Source organism: Gekko japonicus, unplaced genomic scaffold (assembly GCF_001447785.1).
Source record: "Gekko japonicus isolate JY-2015 unplaced genomic scaffold, Gekko_japonicus_V1.1 scaffold25, whole genome shotgun sequence".
In the NCBI taxonomy this organism is placed as follows: Eukaryota; Metazoa; Chordata; class Lepidosauria; order Squamata; family Gekkonidae; genus Gekko; species Gekko japonicus.
In genome coordinates this window covers 330,471-351,909 of record NW_015171502.1, presented here as the reverse complement: position 1 = coordinate 351,909, position 21,439 = coordinate 330,471, and the positions used below count along the sequence as shown (strand labels likewise).

Below are 21,439 nucleotides of genomic sequence, written 5' to 3'. Positions count from 1 at the left end.
CTTTGCTCACCGGCACCCCTGGATTCCGGCTGGCCACTTCAGGTACAAGATGGGGAGATGGACCAGGGAGCAAACAGGGGGTTCACTTCTCCCTAGGGTTGCCAAGCTCCAGGTGATGGCTGGAGATTTCCCACTATTCCAACTGATCTCTCGGCAACAGAGATCAGCTCATCTGAAGAAAATGGCCGCTTTGGAGGGTGGACTCTGTGGCCCTGTATCTGGCTGAGATCCCTCCCCTCGCCTCCCCAAACCCTGTTCTCCTCGGGATATACCCCAAAAATCTCCAGGTATTTCCCAAACCAGAGTTGGCAACCTTAATTTCCCCCCACTGTTTTGGGGCAGTTGGGTTGCCAGCTCTGAATTGGGAAATTCCTGGAGATTTGGGGTCGGAGCCTGAGGAGGGTGGGTTTTGGGGAGGGGTGAAGAGAAGAAGAGATTACATTTCTACCCCGCCCTTCACTCAAGAGTCTCAGAGCAGCTTACAATCTCCTTCCCCTCCCCACAACACACACCCTGTGAGGCAGGTGGGGCTGAGAGAGCTGTCCCGAGAACTGCCCTTGAGAGAACAGCTCTGAGAGAACTTGTGACTGACTCAAAGTCACACCAGTAGCTGCATGGGGAGGAGTGGGGAATCAAACCCAGTTCTCCCAGATTAGAGTCCGTGCTCTTAACCACTACACCAAACTGGTATAGTTTGGGACCTCAAAGGGGTATAATGCCACAGAATCCGCCGCCCCCCCAAAGCAACCATTTTCTCTAGGAGAACTGATTTCTGTTGACTGGAGAGCAGTTGTAACTCCAGGAGCTCTCCAGGCCCCACCTGGAGACAGGCAACCCTGCTGGGGGGATCTGTTTCATGTCTGGGGTGAGAGATAGCAATCTAGAGGTTGGCACTATGCATTTGCAACCGTTTTATCTTTAAATTTCCTACTGTTCTGATAGGGAGTATTGGACATTACGACGCATGCCAGTCCAGCCTCAAAACAAACACAGTAAGCAATAATGTGACTCAGGGCGTTTGAGTTCAGGTCTTTACCTTTAGCCAGGCTCAGTCCCTTTCTTTGCATATGACTGAGTCCTTTATCAGAACTGACAATTATTGCTGGCAATAAGATTAGGTAAAATGCATTTGTAGAATATACTGATTTGGCTGATAAAGCCGCAATAACCCTGTTTGGGGATCGTCATGTGCCCAATATTCATAGAAAAACACATCAATTAAAAAAAAAACCCTCACGTAACAAAAGATCTGAATACTGGGGCGCTTCACATCCTTCGTTAGATCCTACCGTGTTGTCTCATAGCTACTTGCACGTTCCTCTAGCACAGGGGTGGTAGGATCCAACCCACGAATGCATAGGTTGGCATTAACAAACATGTTTTCAAATGCTTGAAAGTTGCTGAGGAAATATTTCTTTACACAGAGAGTGATTAAAATGTGGAATTCGCTTCCAGCTGATGTAGTAAGGGATGCGGGCATGGATAACTTTAAAAGAGGCTTAAATTCATGGAGGAGAGGGCTATCCATGTGGCTACTAGCCATGGTGACTAAAGGAAACCTCCCCATTCAGCGGCACTAAAGCTCCGGAATGGTGCCAGGAAGCAACATCAGGGGAAGGCCTCAGCCCTCCAGAGGAACTGGTCGGCCACCACGTGAGACAGGATGCCGGTCTAGATGGACCATTGGTCTCATCCAGCAGGGCTCTTCTGATGTTCTAATGAGGGGAAGGCCTCAGCCTCTGCACCCTATTGTTGGCTCTCCAGAGGAACTGGTTGAGGCCACTGTGTGAGATGTGATGCTGGACTAGATGGACCCTCACTGGTCTGATCCAGCAGGTCTCTTCTGACGTTCTTCTGAGGGGAAGACCTCAGCCTCTCTGCCCTGTTGTTGGCCCTCCAGAGGAACAGGCTGAGGCCACTGTGTGAGACAGGATACTGGACAAGATGGACCCTCACTGATCTGATCCAGCAGGGTTCTTCTGATGTTCTTATCAGCGGAAGGCCTCAGCCTCTCTGCCCTGTTGTTGGCCCTCCAGAGGAACTGGTTGGCGACGTTTAAGACAGGATGCCAGACTAGAGGGACGACTGGTCTCATCCAGCAGGGTTCTTCTTAGGTTCTTATGAGGAGAAGGCCTCAGCCTCTACAACCTACTGTTGGCTCTCCAGAGGAACTGGTTGAGGCCACTGTGTGAGACGGGATGCTGGACTAGATGGACCCTCATTGGTCTGATCCCAGCAGGGCTCTTCTGATGTTCTTATGAGGGGAAGGCCTCGGCCTCTCTGCTCTGTTGTTGGCCCTCCAGAGGAAATGGTTGAGGCCACTGTGTGAGATGGGATGCTGGACTAGGTGGACCCTCACTGGTCTGATCCAGCAGGGCTCTTCTGATGTTCTTATGAGGGGAAGGTCTCAGCCTCTCTGCCCTGTCTTTGGCCCTCCAGAGGAACTGGTTGAGGCCACTATGTGAGGCAAGATGCTGAACTGGATGGACCCTCACTGGTCTCATCCAGCAGGGCTGTTCTTATGTTCTTATGACTGGCTGTGCAGATGAAAAAGCATCCTGTTTAGCAGAGCTTCTGCCTGAAATGTTGAAGATTTACTATTAGAGTTGTATATAACCTCGATCCCTGACATTTTGTGGTTGGCCCCACCTCCTGCAGCAGCCATTTTGTGATTGGCTCCTCCGGCAGCCATTTTTTGATTGCGCCCACCGCCCATTGTCAGAATTCCAAAGGTGCCCACAGGCAATACACTTTAACTTAAAGATCTATTTTCTTTGCTAAAAGTACAATTTGGTTCTGTGCAGAGCTGCATTTGGCTACAGAGCCAGCAGCTGAACGCACAAATCGGTCTTATAGTGAATCAGCCCATCAGTCTATCAAGGTCAATATTGTCTACTCAGACTGGCAGCAGCTCTCCAGGGTCTCAGGCAGAGTCTTTTGCGTTGCTTACTGCCTGATCCTTCTAACTGGGGATGCCAGGGATTGAACCAGGGACCTTCCGCATGCCAAGCAGATGCTCTGGCACTGAGCCACAGCCCCTCTCCTGTTCCAGATATGCCTGTGGACTTTTGGGGCACCCAGAATGCCGTCGTGGCTTCATCGATAAAGCTGGAGACGTGAAGGTCAATACTTTTACTCTCCCCATTGACTTCAGAGGGGAAATTTATATTAGTGGGAGGGACGGCATCTGGATGAAGCGATCCCAGTTCTCTGGCCTACACCTCACACACCTTCTGCCTGCAAGCGTTTCTCCCGTGCTCTGATCCAGCAGATTACATTTTGCATTGTACCTGTGCCTCCTGACTCCTTTCTCTGCAACGCCCCACCTTCTGGCTGAGTCTGCTTTCACACATGTTGAATCGTGCACTTTCAATGCACTTTAATATTTGCTTGGAACAGGAAAATCCACTTGCAGAGTATTGGTAAAGTGCACTGAAAGGGCATCATCCAATGTGTGTGAAAGGAGGAGAAGGAGAAGAAGAATCATCATAGAGTTGGAAGGGACCTCCAGGGTCCTCTAGTCCAACCCCTTGCACAATGCAGGAAATTCACAGAAACCTCCTCCCCCAACACCCCCAGAAGATGACAAAAAACCTCCAGGTTCTTCAGCCAAATTGGCAGAAGAAGTAGTAGTAGTAGGAGATTGGATTTATATCCCGCCCTTCACTACCCAAAGGAGTCTCAGAGCGGTTTACAATCTCCCTTCCCCACAACAGACACCCAGTGAAGTCGGTGGGGCTGAGAGAGCTCTCTCGAGAACTGCCCTTGAGAGAACAGCGCTGAGAGAACTGTGACTGACCCAAGGTCACACCAGCAGCTACACGTGGAGGATCGGGGAATCAAACCCGGCTCTCCCAGATTAGAGTCCGCGCTCCTAACCACGACACCAAACTGGGCTCTCAGGGCTCTCCATTTCTGCTTGTACTTGATGAAGGGGACTTTGACTTTTGAAAGCTCATATCCCAAAAAAAGTCTCTAAAGTGCTACGGACTCGAACCTAACGTTCACCATTGCCCTCCCCTCTCCTGACTTGGAGATACGGCATCTCGTCACAATCCTGTCCTCACCCGGCCAGCGTGATCCTCCGAGAGGACTGCCCTGTTAAACATTAAGTGTTCACGCTGCTCTGAAATGTATCACTCCATGTGCACATTCCACACCTGAGAGTTGGGCGTTTTGTGCTGCCCTCTCGTCAGCCTTCTGGACGCTTTCCAAAACTCGCCTCAAGGGGAAAAAAAGTATTTGAACACACAAAGCCGCCTTATGCTGAAGGAGACGTTTGGTCTACCAAGACCAGTCTTGTTCTCCATTCTGAATTGGGTTGCCAACCTCCAGGTGACAACTGGAGATCTCCCACTAAGAACATAAGAGATGCCAATGTTGGATCAGGCCAAAGGCCCATCCCGTCCAACACTCTGTATCACACAGTGGCCAGAAATACCAGTGCCATCAGGAGGTCCACCAGTGGGGCCAGGACATTAGAAGCCCTCCCACTGTTGACCCCCCCAAGCACCAAGATGACAGAGCATCACTTGCCCCAGAGCCCCTATCTATACCTTGTGGCTCATAGCCACTGATGGACCTCTGCTCCATATGCTTATCTAATTCCCTTTTGAAGCCGTCCATGCTTGTAGCTGCCACCACTTCCTGTGGCAGTGAATTCCAAGTGTTAATCACTCTTTGGGTGAAGAAGTACTTCCTTCCAACTGTTACAGTTGATCTCCGGGCGACTGAGATTAGTTCTCCTGGATAAAATGGCCGCTTTGGAAGGAGTACTCTATGGCATTATAGCACATTGAGGACCCTCCCTTTCCTCCTCAGGATCTGCACCCCCCAAACCTCCAGGTATTTCCAAACCTGGAGCTGGAAACCCTAATTCTGAGCAGCTGTGGCTTTCCAGGGTCTTGGATCTTCCCCGTTGCCTACCAGCGAATCCATTTAACGGGGAATCAAACCTGGGACCTTACACAGGCAAAGCAGTCACCCAGTGCAGCTCAACCCCTTACCCAAACCTGGTGGGACTTCTGCCCACCAAGTCACCTCAATATTATGTAAAACTGGCAGCAAAATGGCTCTAGAGTAGGGGAGGCCAAACTTGCTTAACGTAAGAGCCACTCAGAATAAATGTCAGGTGCTTGAGAGCCGCAAGACATGAGCAAGTGTCACGCACACATTTTACTTGATAAATGTGGAAATCTGCTTTTTATTAACATTATAAGTGAGACTGCCAGAAAGACGGAGTGCTCTCTGGGTGCGTTCAGACGCGGCATTTATAACGGAATAGGTGACGATTCCAACCGGTGTACTTACCGGCGTTGCCGTTTACACCGTTGCACTCTGCTACCAGGTCCCAAGTGGTGGTATACAGACTGCAACGGTGGTAAACGATGCACCCCGGCGTCTGATCGCTCTCCACCGGTGCCTAGGCCTTTCCGTCGGAAGCCTGAGGCTTCCGGCTTTCCCCCGCCATTTTATTTTAACTTTATGCGATATGCGCTTGGGCGAAGCTTTGCCCTGAGCGTCTGTTTAAATAAACAAAAAAAAACCTTACTTTACCTTCCCGGAGGAGTCCGGGACTTAAGGGAGGCCAGGTTGGGATTTAAACTTTAAAGGTAAGTGCTTACCTTTAAAGTTTAAATGTAATGGGGGGGGGGAGTTTGAGCATGCGCAAAAATCGCCATTCTCTGAATGGCTGCCTGTGCGCATGCTCAAACTGCTTTAAAAAAACAAACAAACGCCGACGCCCGCAGCGTGTGAGCGGGCGTCCAACGGAGGCATCCGGAAGAAGGAGGGTGAGTCTGATTGCGTTTCTGCCGGCATAAACTGCACCGGTTCCAACCGGTGAACGCACCCTCTGTGTCACGGTGAGAAGAAAAACGGTAGGCAGGTAATTTATATCTACTCAGGAAGGTGGGGTAGGGCTGAGTCATTATCATGTAGGAGTTCCCCTGGCTGTGAAGCATGCTAATGGAGGAGCTTTCCTGAGGAGGTTCTTTTGTGTGATACCTCTGAGGACGCCAGTCACAGCTACAGGTGAAACATCAGGTCCTACAATGCCAAGACCATGGCCACGCAGCCCGGAAAATCTACAACAGCTAATGAACTCCGGCCGTGAAAGCCTTCGACAACATATTTATTTGTTTGCTAATTATATTTCTTTGTCTAAGAGAGAGACAAGGAGAGAGAGAGGGGGTGGAAAGAAAGCAACTTTAAATGTGTTCTCCAAGCCCCCCCCCCCTCATGCTGGCCAGCTTGGCTTGGAGAAGGGATTTAAAGAGACAGATGCCTTCTCCAAGCTGGCCGGTGGGGGAGGGGGGCTTTGAGAACGCATTTAAAGGTAAAGCTGCTTTCTTTCTCTGCTCCCCCCCCAGCAGAGGGAAACACTGGCTGGGGAAGGGAAGACTGACTGGGGAGCCATGCCTCCCCTTCGCTTCCCCAGCCGCCCTGCTGGGAGCCCCACAATATCTGTGAAAGAGCCACATGAGGCTTCCGAGGTGCAGTTTGGCCAACCCTGGACTAGAGGTTCATCCTGGGCAAACAGGTTCTTTCCGGTCATTTATTTCCACCATTCGTATGGAACGTATTTCTTTTTTCACAGAACACACAACCATAGAAGAATACAAGACCGACAGCCGGGGTCTCCGCTTTGAGCCTGTGGGCACCTCTGGAATTTCGAGATGAGCTGGTGAGCGCCATCCCAAAATGGCTGCTGCAAGAGGCGGGGCCAGACACAAGAACTTGCTGTGCAAAAGAATCACGGGGGGGGGGGATGAAGGAAAGCAGGGGGGGAGGGGGGAGAAAGAGAAGGGGGAAGTAAAAAGAAGGAAAGCCCGAAGGGGTGATGGAAACATGAGCTCAGGCGCTTACTAGTCCTGATTTCCCATTGCCACCGTGCAGGGGTCATTTCGTAGAAAAAGAGGTGGAGGAGCTCATTAGCATAACTTATTTGCATATGCCACACCCCCTGACATCACCGGAAGTGTGTCAGAGGGAAACACCTACCACTCAGGCTCCACTGGACTGTTTTGGGTTGCTAGCTATTGGGAGGGGGGAACGTGCAGATCTGTCCTTACAGGGGAGGGAGAGCCTGTACCTGAATAAAACCTGGTCTTAAAGGTACCACTGGACTGTTTTGGATTGCTAGCTACAGGAGGGGGGGGGAACGTGCAGATCTGTCCTCACAGAGGAGGGAGAGCTGGTACCTGAATAAAACTTGGCTTAAAGGTACCACTGGACTGTTTTGGACTTTTTTTGGGGGGGGGCTCTGCAACTTACCTGGCTGCTTCTTGCTCTGACTGAGGGCTGCTGGGAGCAGGGGGTGGGGCTTGTTGCATGTGCCCGCCCCCTGGGCTCTTTACTGCCGGAGCTCCGCTCCTGCATGCTCGTGTAGGAAATGACCCCTGCCGCTGTGAAAAGACCTTTCATTTGAATGAGGGCAGCTGATCATCAGCCCTTCCTTACAAAGTTTGGTGGCGCCAGGAGAATTACTGGTGGGGGCCAAGGTGCCCACGGGCACCCTGTTGGGGAACCCTGAATGAGAGTTCGTTGACTGACTCTGTGCTGTCTGCTGGGATGCCCTCCCTGCCGGGAGGCAGAAAGCAGGTGAGAAACCAAGAAATCAGATCTTACAAACAAATTGGCATTTGTTATTTGTCTTTGCTAGACTATGCAGAATTTGATGCACAAATCATATAGAGACAATGTAGGGATTCCAACCTCCAGGTGGGGCCTGGAGTTCTCTATTGGAATTTCAGTCGACCTTCAGGATATAGTGAGGAAATGGCTGCTTTGGAGGGGAGGATTCTATGCCATTACACACCGCTGAAGTCTCTCCCTTCACCCAAACTGCCAGGCACTCCCCCCAAATCTACAGGAATTTCCCAGGCTGGAGTTGGCAACCCTAGGAGGTGTTTGCAATCTTTCAGCACCCTAGGGTTGCAAGAAGAATAAGAATAAACGGAAGCAGCACCAGCAGCACCAGAAGAAGAGGAGGAGAGTGTTGGTTTTTATACCCCGCCCTTCACTACCCAGAGGAGTCTCGGAGCAGCTTACAATCGCCTTCCCTTCCTCTCCCCACGACAGGCACCCTGTGAGGGAACTCTGAAAGAACTGCTCTTGAGAGAACAGCTCTGTGAGCGCTGTGACCGACCCAAGGTCACCCAGCTGGCTTCATGTGGAGGACGAGCGGGGAATCGAACACTGTTCTCCAGATTAGAATCTGCTGCTCTTAAGCACGACACGAAGCTGGTCCTGGAAGGGAGGCTGGGAGGTCTCCCCAGACCACAACTCATCTCCAGGCTATGGAGCTTCCCGAGAGGAAACGGCAGCTTCCAAGGGTAGACCCCAGAGAGGATCACGTCCCTACTGGGCCCTTTCCCCTCACCAAACTCCACCCTTCCCTGCCACTGCCCCCACCCCCCGATCTCCACTCAGTACCCGAAGGAGTCTCAGAGTGGCTTAAAAACTCCTTTCCCTTCCCATCCCCACAACAGACACCCTGTGAGGTAGGTGGGGCTGAGAGAGCTCTGACAGAAACGGCTCTTTTTCAAGAACAGCTCTGACAGAACTACGGCTCGCCCAAGGTCATCCAGCAGCTGCACGTGGAGGAGTGGGGAATCAAACCCGGTTCTCCCAGATTAGAGTCCACACGCTCCTAACCACTACACCAACCTGGCTCTCACACCAAACTAGCTCTCAATGCCGTATAGTCCACCCTACAAAACACCCATGTTCTCCAGGGGAACGGATCGCTGTAGTCTGGAGACGAGCAGTAATTCCAGGGGATCCCCAGGTCCCATCGGGCGGCTGGCATCCCTACCAGTGGGCAACTTTGGGCCAGTCACCCACTCTCAGCCTAACCTACCGCACAGGGTTGTTGTAGTGCGGGTAAATCGAAGGTGAGGAGGAGGATGTAAGCCGTTTTAGGTTCCCATTGGGGAAGAAGGTGGGCTATAGGCAAACTCAATACACGAACAAATAATCTCTGACACTCACGATCAGCACAAAGACCCCCAGGAGTTCCGCTAGGCACTGGCGAAGGAGGAGGTTGCGGAGACGGAGGCAGCCCCGTGCCTTGGCGAAGAAGCGGGCGTAAATCATTGCCAGGCGGGTACAGGGAGCCGACAGTGTGGAATCAAGGGCCCCGGACGCAGCTTTTTATACCAGCGCCACTCGATTGTTTCCGATGATAATCACTAGTTATACCATTTGACACGCACTGATTGACTGCCCGGGCCAATTGCGTAAGGAGAGTGCAAAGGGGCACGGACCCTGAATATCAGCTGGCAAGAGCTTTGGCAGAGGTTCTGATGCCCAACCCCTCCTGCTGTTGGAATTATGACCTCTGCAGCGGCAGGGCCTGCTTCATCTCTTCAAAGGATGTTGGCCTCGGTGAGGTTCTGCAGGAGATTCGCACATGCCACTGCGGGGAAGCATCTTCTTGCTCCGGGGACCATTCAAAAACTGCCACCTCCCCAGGAGCAGGACCACCAAGCTCTTTCCCTGCGCGCCCTGCGGATCTGGCGGCACCAAGCTTCCGACCAAACATGTGCCGAGTTCGCCACGGGTGCCCCTTTCATATTTTAGAAAGGGTGTGTTGTACGTGTATCGGGTACACATGCTGTCCTCTTGTGTGTGTACACAACATATCCAAAAGAACAGAAAACATTGCCCCGTCTGACACAGAGATGGGAAAAACCTATCAGGCTCCTTCAGACTTGGCCATCTTAGAAACAAAATGGAGTCACTTTGGTCAAGGAGAAAACAGTGACTACACAAATCATATAAGGCCCATTTCTTAGGGTTGCCAACTCTCGGTTGAGAAACATCTGGAGATCTGAGCAGTGGAGCCTGGAGAAGGTGGGGTTTGCGGAGGAGAGGGACCTCAGTATGGCACGTCCCCATCGCGTCCACCCTCCAAAGCAGCCATTTCCCCCATGGGAATTGATCTCTGCAGTTGCAGTTGCAAAAGCAAACCTCCAGGCCCCACTCAGAGGTTGGCAACCCCGGGTACCACCTCAAACGCCAGGAATTTTTTCAGGAGGGAGTTGAGCAATCCAGTGCCCAGCAACCTTCCTCCTGTCCCCAAATCCTGTCCTCTCCAGACTCTACCCCCAAATCTCCCCGAATTTCTCAACCACTCAGCCCCCCGGGGACGAGGGGGACCCTGCCCTGCAGGGAGGTTCACTGCTTTCTCCCAAACACAGCCAATGCTTCCTCTAAGCTGTGGAGTCTTGTGAGCAAAAATTCTACTTTGTGAGGTACTGGCATTAAAGTTGGGAGCGAGCGATTTGGCTGCTGCATCAGTTAGTTTGCTCGGGAGCCCTCCTTTCGGAGCGAAGACGAAAATGTGTGAGCCGGAGGCTAAAAAACTGTGAGCTATCTCCAGGCGTTCCGTACACCTTGGTGTTTAGTCATGCCGGCCACATGACCACGGAAACGTCTTCAGACAGCGCTGGCTCTTCGGCTTTGAAACGGAGATGAGCACCGCAACCCTAGAGTCGGATTTGACTGGCTTTACCTTTACCTTTATCTCCACACTAACTCAGCTTAGAGGGAACACCGATCGCAGCTCTCTGCCTGCCTCTCCCAAACTCAAACAACTCTTTCCAGGCACACACCCACGCCCTGCCCTCCCGCCAACCCACCTCGCTCAGAGAGGGGCAGGGTTCACCTTCTCCGAGCTCTGATGGGTAACTGAGCAGCCCAAGCAGGAAACCCTCTCTTAACCATTAGCTCCCGTTCATCAAACATCAGCCAAGAATTCGAGGGGCGGGGAGGGGAGGGGAGGCCCCGCGTGAGTCCGTTACGGGGAAAACAGCCTCGTGGGACTTTCAACACTTCCCCCCTGCTATCTTATCCTTTTGGGGGGTTTTGCGTTGTTTTGGCGTCAAGTCGCAGCTGGCTTATGGCAACCCAGTAGGGTTTTCAAGGCAAGAGAGGTTCAGAGGTGTGTAACTATATGAACTTATGTTTGTGTTTCTGTATAGTGGTGATGCTGTCTATGTGTGTCTATGCATTGTGTATTCAGGGACTGCTGTTTGGTTGTGTTGCTTTGTTCTGTATCTCATGCTTGCCTAGAAATAGGCTGGCCTGGGGCTGCGTTGCACATACAGACCATGTGCTTCCCTGGAGAAGGTATCCCGTCCTGCATCGGGATAGAGGAGACACCGCGCCATTGCACCCACTTGGAGAGTTATGGAAAATCCCCCAGCGAACCCCGACATCACCGGAATGCCAGGAATCACGTAACCCTCTGCACCTAATCTGGTTTGGATAGCCCATGCCCCAAAAAGAGTTTATTTAAGGAGAAACTCTCCTTTGTCTCTCTGGTTAACCCACCCTTCCCATAGCAGTGCACTAAGGTGCTACAAGTGACTCTACTACCTAAGTTCTCCGGAGTCGCGACCCAGAGAGCTCACACGTGGTTTGGCTGGTCCTACCTGTGTGCCTTGGAGTTCACAAGCTGCTGCTTTCGGCTGCCCATCCTTCCAAGGAGGAGAGTTCTTCCTCAGCTGGACCTCAGATGAGTATAGCCGTGCCCCATTGTGTCTTCCCCATTTTGATGCTTTTGTTATTTTCTATGCTGTAATTGTTCTGATGCATTATTGTAACTAAGGAGCTTGTATACCTGTGAGAGTGATTCTGATTTTGTATGACTGCAGAAACCTTTAGTAAAGACAACATTTATTCTTAATCCTAGCGTGTTGTCTCACTTCCTGGGATATAGCGAGCGTCTTATTGGCCATCTGACCTCTGTATAGACTGGTATAGAACTTACGCACAGCCACAACCACCCAACTTCCTTGGTAGATAACTTGGATTGGGTCTCCAGGAATTTCCTGGAGAAGTTGGCATAACAGGTGGTTTAGAACAAGAGAACATAAGAGAAGCCAGTGTTGGATCAGGCCAATGGCCCATCCAGCCCCACGCTCTGCGTCCCACAGTGGCCAAAAATTCCAGGGGCCTGCCTCTGTGGAATAACCCTGGACTTCCTTGGCGGTCTCCCATCCAAATACTGACCCGGGCCGACCTTGCTTGGCTTTCCGACTCTGACAAGATCAGGCCAGCCTGGGTCATCCAGGTCGGGTCAGCTTGCCAACCTCCGAGGGCACCTGGTTTATCTCCTGCTATTACAATTGATCTCCAGATGACCAAGATCAGCTCCCCCGGAGGAAATGGCTGCTTTGGAGAGAAAGTCTCTATGGCAGGGGTGTCAAACAGGTAGCCCGGGAGCTGGATCAGGCCCCCGGAGGGGCTTCCATCAGGCCCGCAGTGGAGCCAGCCATCTCCTGCTTCCAGTCCTGCTGCTGCTGCTGCATCATGGCTTGCTTCGCCAGACTCTCTTAATCGCTCGGCCATTTCATGTTTCAACCTGGGTCCTAGACTCAGAACTCTGAGCATGAGATCTCTGTGGCGAATGTCAATGAATCAAAAGGAGGTTTGCAGCTTACAGAGCTCACATTTTAAGCATGTTTCTATTTTAAGTTAAAAAAACCCGTTTGTGTTTGTGTCCTTTATAAAGTTTATCTCTCTCCGCTACCTGGCATTACATTTTATGACACACACGGCCCGGCCCGACAAGATCTCATCTATGTCAGATCAGGCCCTCATAACAAATGAGCTCGACACCCCTGCTCTATGGCATTATCACCCTCCGAGACCCCTCCCCTCCCCAAACAATGCCCATCCCAGGCTCCACCCCCAAAACCTCCAGGTACTTCCCTTAGGCCAGGGCTTTTTATTGTTTTAGTTTTTAAATTTTGCTGTCAGGTTGGCTAAGGCTTATGGCAACCCCATAGGGTTTCCCAGGCAAGAGGCATTCAGAGGTGGTTTGCCATGGCCTGCCGCTGCATAGCACTAGGGTTGCCATTCCCCCAACGGGGACGGGGGGGGGGGTTTACCATCTTTTGGGGGGCCTGATCCGCTGCAGCCCAGCAGGGGGAGCTCTGCCCCCAAAGAGCTCCATCCGTGCCAACGTGCCCAGTGTGATGGCATCATCTGGAGGTGATGTCATCGCACAGGGCATGTCACGCGGGGGACACTCTAGCATTTGAGAAGAAACTCTATGGTTACCATAGAGTTTCCCCTCAAGCACTTTAGGCTATGCACCAGACGCTGGCCATTGGGCCAACAGAAACCTCTCTGTGTGTTGAGTCCCGTCAAGGCGCTCCTGGTTTAAGGCAACTCTATGAATGAACGACCTCCAATACATCCCACTGTTGACAGCCTTGCTTGGGTCTTGCAAACGGAGGACTGTAGGCTTCCTTGGCTGAGTCAACCCCTCTCGTGTTTGCCTGCTGCCTTCCACTTTTCCTGGAAATACTGTCTTCCCCAGTGTCTCTTGTCTTCTCAGAAGGTGACCAAAGTACAATAGCCTCAGTTTAGTCATTTTAGCTTCTACGGAGAGTTCAGGCTTGGTTTGATCTAGTACCCGCTGGTTTGCCTTTCTGGTGGACCACGGTATCCGTAAAACCCTCCTCCTCCGACACCACATTTCAAAGGAATCCAATTTATTCCCGTCAGCTTTCTTCATTGTTCAGCTCTCACACCCATACATAGTAACGGGGAATGGCACGGCATGAATTAATTTATCTTTATCGCCAGTGACACACTGAATCATAGAGTTGGAAGGGACCTCCAGAGTCATCTAGTCCAACCCCCTGCACGATGCAGGAAATTCACAAGTACCTTCCCCTCCACACTCCCAGTGACCCATGCCCAGTTTGGTGTAGTGGTTAAGTGTGCAGACTTTAATCTGGAAGAACCGGGTTTGATTCCCCGCTCCTCCACTTGCAGCTGCTGATGACCTTGGGTCAGTCACAAGTGCTCTCAGAGCTGCCCTTGAAACAGCAGTCCTCGAAAGAACTCTCTCAGCCCCACCGACCTCACAGGGTGTCTGTTGTGGGGAGGGGAAGGGAAAGGAGACTGTAAACCGCTCTGAGACTCCAAGTGAAGGGCGGAGTATAAATCCAATCTCCTCCTCCTCTTTTTCTTCTAAAAAGCCCTCCAGGATCTCTGGCCAAACTGGCCTGGAGGAAAATTGCTTCCTGAACCCAAAATGGTGATCAGCATTTCCCTGGGCTTGTAAGAAAGGGCCACGAGGACTAAGCACTAAGGCAACACCCTTACACTTAAGAACATAAGAGAAACCAGAGTTGGATCAGGCCAATGGCTCATCCAGTCCAACACTCTGTCACACAGTGGCCAAAAACACCAGGTGCCATCAGGAGGTCCACCAGTGGGGCCAGGACACTAGAAACCCTCCCACTGTTGCCCCCCCCCAGCACCAAGAATACAGAGCATCCCCAGACTGAGAGTTCCTATCTATACCTTGTGGCTAAGAGCCACTGATAGACCTCTGCTTCTAACAACAACAACAACAACAACAACAACAACAATAATACTTTCAATTTATTAATCGCTTTCCCCAGTGGGTTCAAAGGGGATAGGGAAGACAATATATATTCATTTAATTGCAGACGCTGTCACTGCACGGTGTAAATGTCTTCTGGCTTGGCTCAGTCAACGGCCGAACGGCTGCTTGTCGATCAGGCTTCAGGACCCGTATGTCACATTACCACACTGCCACCGCCTGGCCGGAGACATCCACTGCGGGGATTTTGATCCTTACACTTAAGGATCTTTCCTAGCTCCTTCATGCCTGCCCTTCCCAGTCTCAATTTTGGTTGATTTTTGATTTCTTGGTTGCAGTCTCCCTTTTGGTTGATGGTGAAGTCAAGGCATACAAAATCTTGAACAATTTCAGTTTCTTCAGCGTCAGCCTTGAAGCCGTGCAACCTGCAGCTTGTCAATTTTGATAGGTGGCTGCCACGTTTTCATCCCTCCCTTTCTCTAAGGGCCAACCCACAGGAGACTTTTTTTAACGAGTTGAGTCCAGATTCCCGGATACCCATTTGGAGTGGCTTGTGCCGTATCCTGTACATATACAGCTGCAGAAAGAGAGGTAAGTCCTCTCCTGCGACATTTCAGCTTGGGAAAATGGTTCGGGGGGGGGGGGGAGCCGGGGGTCCCTCCTCCACCTGAGCCACAGTCCTAAGCTGAATCGGGATCCCACAGAGTTTTAGAAGATGGAGAGTTGGTTTTATACCCTGGGGGGGGGGGGAGTCAGGTGTCCCTCCTCCACCTGAGCCACAGTCCTAAGCTGAATCGGGATCCCACAGAGTTTTAGAAGATGGAGAGTTGGTTTTATACCCTGCTGTTCACTACCTGAAGGAGTCTCAGAGCGGCTTACAATCTCCGTCCCTTCCTCTCCCCACAACAGACACCCTGGGAGGCAGGTGGGGCTGAGAGAGCTCCCTTGAGAGCTGCTCTTGAGAGAACAGCTCTGAGAGAACTGTGACTGGCCCAAGGTCAACCAGCTGGCTTCATGTGGAGGCGTGGGGAATCACACATTGTTCCCCAGATTACAATCCACCGCTCTTAACGACACCAAGCTGGACCTCAGCTTTCGAGGAAAAGGAGTTTGGTCCAATTTGTTTTTTTAAAAATGCCTCATATATTTTGGCTGTAAGGAGCTCAGGGAGGCATAGACCCGTTCCCCCTTAGAGTAGAAGTAGGGTTGCCAATCTCCAGGTGGGGCCTGGAGACCTCCCAGAATTACCACTGATCTCCAGGTAACAGAGATCAGTTCCCCTGGAGAAAATGGCTGTTTGGGAGGGGGGAGTGTATGGCTCAGCATCCCTGCTGAGCATTCTCCCCTCCTCAGGCTTCACCTGCAAATCTCCAAGAACTTCCCAACCTGGAGTTGGCAACCCTAGGTGGAAGTGACTTAAATTCTGTTCTGGTTTCTCTTTGCCCTAACAGGAGGAGGAGGAGGGGGAGGAGGAGATTGGATGGATGTATAACCCGCCCTTCACTACCGGAAGAAGTCTCAGAGCAGTTTACAATCTCCCTTCCCCTCCCCACAACGGATACCCTGTGAGGGAGGTGAGGCTGAGAGAGCTCTGAAAGCACCGCCCTTGACAGAACAGCTCTGAGAGAACTTGTGACTGACCCAAGGTCACACAAGCAGCTGCGTGTGGAGGCGTGGGGGCTCAAACCCGGTTCTCCAAGATTAGTCTGCGCTCCTAACTGCTACACCAAAACTGGCTCTCATCAGATCTCAGAAGCTAAGCAGAGTCAGCCCTGGCTAGTATTTGGATGACAGAGCTCTAAGGAATACCAGGGTGGTGATGTGTTGGCAGGATACCTCTAAAGGTCTCTTCCCTTGAAGATCCCACGGGGTTTGCCATAAGTCAGTTGTGACTTGACGGCACTTTCCACCACAACTGTTTTTCCCCTTGGAGGGCCTAAAGCAGAAGACGGGAGTTCCCACTCCAGCCGGTTCCTCACTCGTCCTTTGCACCCGTGTACTTTCACCCCTGTGCTAGAATAAGACGTGTGTTCATCTTTAAGGTGGCACGAAGTTCCAGTTTCCTTTTGAAAAGACTAACACACAGTCACCCCCAGCCCGCATGCATGGAATAATTCCAAGGGAGAACGTATTACTGTTACGCAGCCAGCTTCCACAACGTCCGTTTAATATTACATTAAAGCCTCTCCGTATTATATCTTTATGGCTTTTAAATCTACATTCATGGTGCCACGGGGAGTGTTTACGTGTGATTCAAGCGGAATTTTATTTGCTATGAAAGGAGTGGGTGATGGATCACTCCAAACAACCAAATCGGCGGGACTTTTTTTGGGGGGTATTTTTGCATTGTACCTCTGCGCCCCCGTGCCTGGAAGCCAATGGCGACCTCTGGCGACTCCTACCGGGGCACGGAGGATGTTCAGAGAAGTGGCTTTGATAGCCTGCCTCCGCCTCCCGGGCCTGGTATCCTCTGGAGGTCTCCCATCCAAATACCTGCCAGGGTCGGCCCTGCTTAGCTTCTGAGATCTGACGTGATCGGGCTTGCCTGGGCTACCCGGGTCAGGGAAAATCAGCGGGGCTTCTGATTTATAACCAAGCTGATCCAAAGGCACACTTAGGCGGCATTCAGCCCTCCCTTTTCATCCACAGGTCTTACTTCCGAGGAAGTGCGTAAGCAGCCGAGAGCAGGCCACAAAAGGGCCAAAGCGACAGAACTGATGGGCAGCAGGTTGGGAACCAAGAGAAAGGAACATTAGATTACGAGAGACGGCCACAAAGTTCACTGATGACGAATCCGTCTCCGACGCATCTGCTTTGTATCAAGTGTAGGGTGGCCGGCTCCGGGTCGGTGAATACCTGGAGATTTTGGAGTGGAACCTGGAGAAGGCAGGGGAAGGTTTGGGGAGGGAATCGCAGCGGGATACAAAACCAGGGGATGCCAACCTCCAGGTAGCACCCGGAGACCTCCCGCTACCACAACCGACCGCCAGATGACAAAAGATCAATTCCACTGGAGAAAATGGCCGGTTTGGAGGGTGAGCACTGTAGTATTGACTGTGCCCTGCTGAGACCCCCTCCCCCAAACCCCACCCTCCTTAGGCTCCACCCCCAAAATCTCCAGGTGTTTCAAAACCTGGAGCTGGCAACTCTAGTGGGCAGTGAGAACAACCGCTGGATGCCATGGCAGGGGTCGGGGGAAGCTGGGTCCAGTTCCAGAATGTTGGGCGTTGAAGGAGACCACCGTTTCTGAACCCTGCGGACACAGAGCGAATGCCTACTGGGCTCTTCTGAATCTCTGCTTGCTGATCTTCTTCTCAAAACAGCTTGGTGTGGTGGTTAGCAGTGCAGACTCCAATCTCTCCTTCTTCTAAAAAGGGTTGCCAACTTTTTCACTTGCCTCTGTTCTTGAGCCTTTCCCAGCAGCTCGACACCAACAGCCCAATTTAACAGGGGAATCTTAACCATCGCATATCTCAGCACTTTTCTTATCTTTGTACAAGGAAAAACTTTTGCTGCTACGTCTTTTATGGGCCGGGGCCAGGAAAAGCAGTAGAAATCCCTGCACCGTGGTGGGGTGACGTCCCAATAGATGCTTGGAAGCTTACCTGGCCGAGCTCCACAGACTAGGGCTGTGTTTTCAGAAGATGCCCAGCAAGCAGACAATTCAGCTGCCTCAGCACCGCCTGCTATGAAGCACCGGTGGTGCAAGAAAGCTTCATCAGTTGGATTTCTGCCAGGCAAAAGGAATCCTGCCTGAAAAGATAGGAGGATACCCCAGTGGAAGCCAGTAACGCCCCCTTCGGTTGCCAGCTCTGGGTGGGAAATTCCTGGAGATTTTGGGGGTGGAGCCTAGGGAGGGCGGGGTTTGGAGAGGAGGGGCCTCAGCCATAGAGTCCGCCCTCCAAAGCAGCCATTTTCTCCAAGGAACTGATCTCTGGAGATGTTGCAATTCCTCAGCTCTCCAGCCCCCGCCTGGATATTGGCAACCCTACAATCCTCCTGCCAAGCGTCACAGGGTGAAGAAGAGATGAATTGTTTCTTCATTATTGAAGCTGCAGCTCACCCTAGTGCATGAAGACCTCGATGCCGTGTTCCTAACATTGGATAACCAAAGAGAGATCATGGGATAAGTGTGTAGAAAATAGTCAATGGCAATAGTGATATATTTACGAAGGGAATACCACTCCTTTATAGATTGTTTAAAAACCCAGATCAATATTAATACTAATTCTAATAAATTTCTGTACATTCATACAGGCATAAACATAAAAAAAACGATTCCACAATGTTGACAAGCACAGTCCGACAATCTAAAGTTTGTACTTCTTCAGAGCAGAACTATTCAAATCTTTGAGAGAAAGCATACAGAGAGGAAACTGAATAAGAGATTTCACTGAGTGTGAGCATTATGCAGAGAGAAGAAGAAAAGATTGGATTCACTACCCAAAGGACACCTGGACAGCTCTGACAGAACTATGGCTTGCCCAAGGTCATCCAGCAGGTGCAAGTGGAGGAGTGGGGAATCAAACCCGGTTCTCCCAGATTAGAGTCCGATCACTTAACCACTACACCAAACAGCATGCGGAAATGAATGCTGAGTAGGAAAGGATTCACCGAGTCTACACGTATTCTGCTCTGAAGAAGCCTTACGAAACAGGTGTTGGAGCAAGCCCGTCTGCCGATCCGTGACCTTTATGCTATTTGTTGTAGATTTTCCGGGTTGTGTGGCCGTGGTCTTGGCATTGTAGGACCTGATGTTTCGCCAGCAGCTGAGACTGGCATTCTCAGAGAAGAAAAATGTTAGGCAGGTAATTTATATCTACTCAGGAAGGTGGGGTAGGGCTGAGTCATTTCTTCTCACCTTGACACAGAGAGTACTCCATCTTTCTGTGTCATACCTCTGAGGTTGCCAGTCACAGCCGCTGGCGAAACGTCAGGTCCTACAATGCCAAGACCACGGCCACATAACCCGGAAAATCTACGACAACGAATGAACTCCACCCGTGAAAGCCTTCGACAACATATTTATGCTATTTGTCTACAATCCAATACTAGTACAAGAAAGACGCAAAGAAGATTTACCGTCTGTAAGCACTTTAGATTATTGGACTGTACTGGTCAACATTGTGGAATCATTCTTTGATGTTTATTCTTGTGTGAATGTGCACAAATGTATTAGTATTAATAATGATCTATTTTGTGAACGTCTATAAAAGAGAGATAGTCCCCTTGTAAAAATATCATGGTTGCCATTGAGTATTTTCTACTGTGCTCCAGTTTGGTGTAGTGGTTGAGTGCGCGGACTCTAATCTGGGAGAACCGGGTTTGATTCCCCACTCCTCCACTTGCGCCTGCTGGATGACCTTGGGCAAGCCATAGTTCTGTCCGAGCTGCTCTAAGACGCCTTTGGGTAGTGAAGGGCGGGGTATAAATCCAATCTCCTCCTCTTCTTCTTTTACCTCACAGGGTGTCTGTTGTGGGGAGGGGAAGGGAAAGGAGTTTGTAAGCCGCTCTGAGACTCCTTTGGGTAGTGAAGGGCGGGGTATAAATCCAATCTCCTCTTCTTTTACCTTACAGGGTGTCTGTTGTGGGGAAGGGAAGGGACAGGAGATTGTAAGCTGCTCTGAGACTCCTTCGGGTAGTGAAGGGTGGGGTATAAATCCAATCTCTTCTCTTCTTCTTTTACCTCACAGGGTGTCTGTTGTGGGGAGGGGAAGGGAAAGGAGTTTGTAAGCCGCTCTGAGACTCCTTTGGGTAGTGAAGGGCGGGGTATAAATCCAATCTCCTCTTCTTTTACCTTACAGGGTGTCTGTTGTGGGGAAGGGAAGGGACAGGAGATTGTAAGCTGCTCTGAGACTCCTTCGGGTAGTGAAGGGTGGGGTATAAATCCAATCTCTTCTCTTCTTCTTTTACCTCACAGGGTGTCTGTTGTGAGGAGGGGAAGGAAAAGGGGTTTGTAAGCCGCTCTGAGACTCCTTCGGGTAGTGAAGGGCGGGGTATAAATCCAATCTCTTTTCTTCTTCTTCTAATATTAGCACAGTACCTCAGCCTCGGGAACTGGAACCCAAATCCTCTGGCCTCTTTTCACTGGGAGCAGACCCACAGCAAACTATCATTAGTTTCTAGGGCTGCCAGAAGCCTGGAGAGAAAAAATGCCCTGCGCCTTTAATAGAGGCTTCATGTGTGGCGTCGCATTTCCTGGCGTGGAGGTAGAGAACATCACCTGGTGAACAACATCCCATCAAGCCTGCATTTAGGGGGAAGGACATTTTTTTTCCTCAGGGCTGTGGGCAACCCTGTAAATTACCCAGAAACACCAGCAGCCTGCAGTAGTCACCGCAGTTATTTGGGAACAGATGCTTTCCAGCTCATTGCGAAGGTTATCTGCCACAGACTCACCCTTTAGGCCTTGGGCAAGTCAGATTCTTACATTAGGTTCAGGTGGGTAGACATGTTGGTCTGAGGCAGCAGAACAAAGTTCGAGTCCAGCGGCACCTTTAAGACCAACAAAGTTTATTCTGGGTATAAGAAGAAGAGGAGGAGGAGAGGAAGAAGAGGAGATTGGATTTATACCCCGTCCTTCACTTGGAGTCTCAGAGCGGCTTACAAACTCCTTTCCCTTCCTCTCCCCACAACAGAAACCCTGTGAGGTAGATAGGCAGATGGGGCTGAGAGAGCTCTTTTGCGGACTGTCCTTGAGAGAATGGCTCTGAGAGAACTTGCGACTGACCCAAGGTCACCCAGTTGGCTGCATGTGGAAGAGTGGGGAATCAAATCCGGTTCTCCCAGATTAGAGTCCACGCACTTAATGTGTACTTATACCCTGCCTTTCACTTGGATGATCTTACCCAGGGCTTTTCGGTTTTTTTAAAGGTTAGTCTTCATTCAAGAATGCATTGCACAAAAAGGTGAAGCGTTACCCACCCAGACCACCTCGGCCTTATTAAGAGTATACTTAACGAGGATGCAGGAAGCAGGGCTGCAGATTTTGAAGGAGCCAAGGAAGTTGTAGGAGGGGAAGAGAAAGAAGAAAAAGAGATTGTATTTATACCTTGCCCTTCACTA

General features: G+C 50.9%; 1 protein-coding gene across 1 annotated transcript in view; it reads right to left on the bottom strand.

Annotated features, from left to right (window-relative positions):
* Positions 1–9,099, bottom strand: part of AQP10 (aquaporin 10) — a 37,232-nt gene extending 28,133 nt beyond the window's left edge. Inside the window, exon 1 of the mRNA XM_015419096.1 lies at positions 8,995–9,099. Within this exon, the coding sequence (XP_015274582.1) occupies positions 8,995–9,099 (105 nt within the window). The remainder of the gene's footprint in view (positions 1–8,994) is intronic.
* Between the last annotated feature and the right edge of the window lie 12,340 nt (positions 9,100–21,439).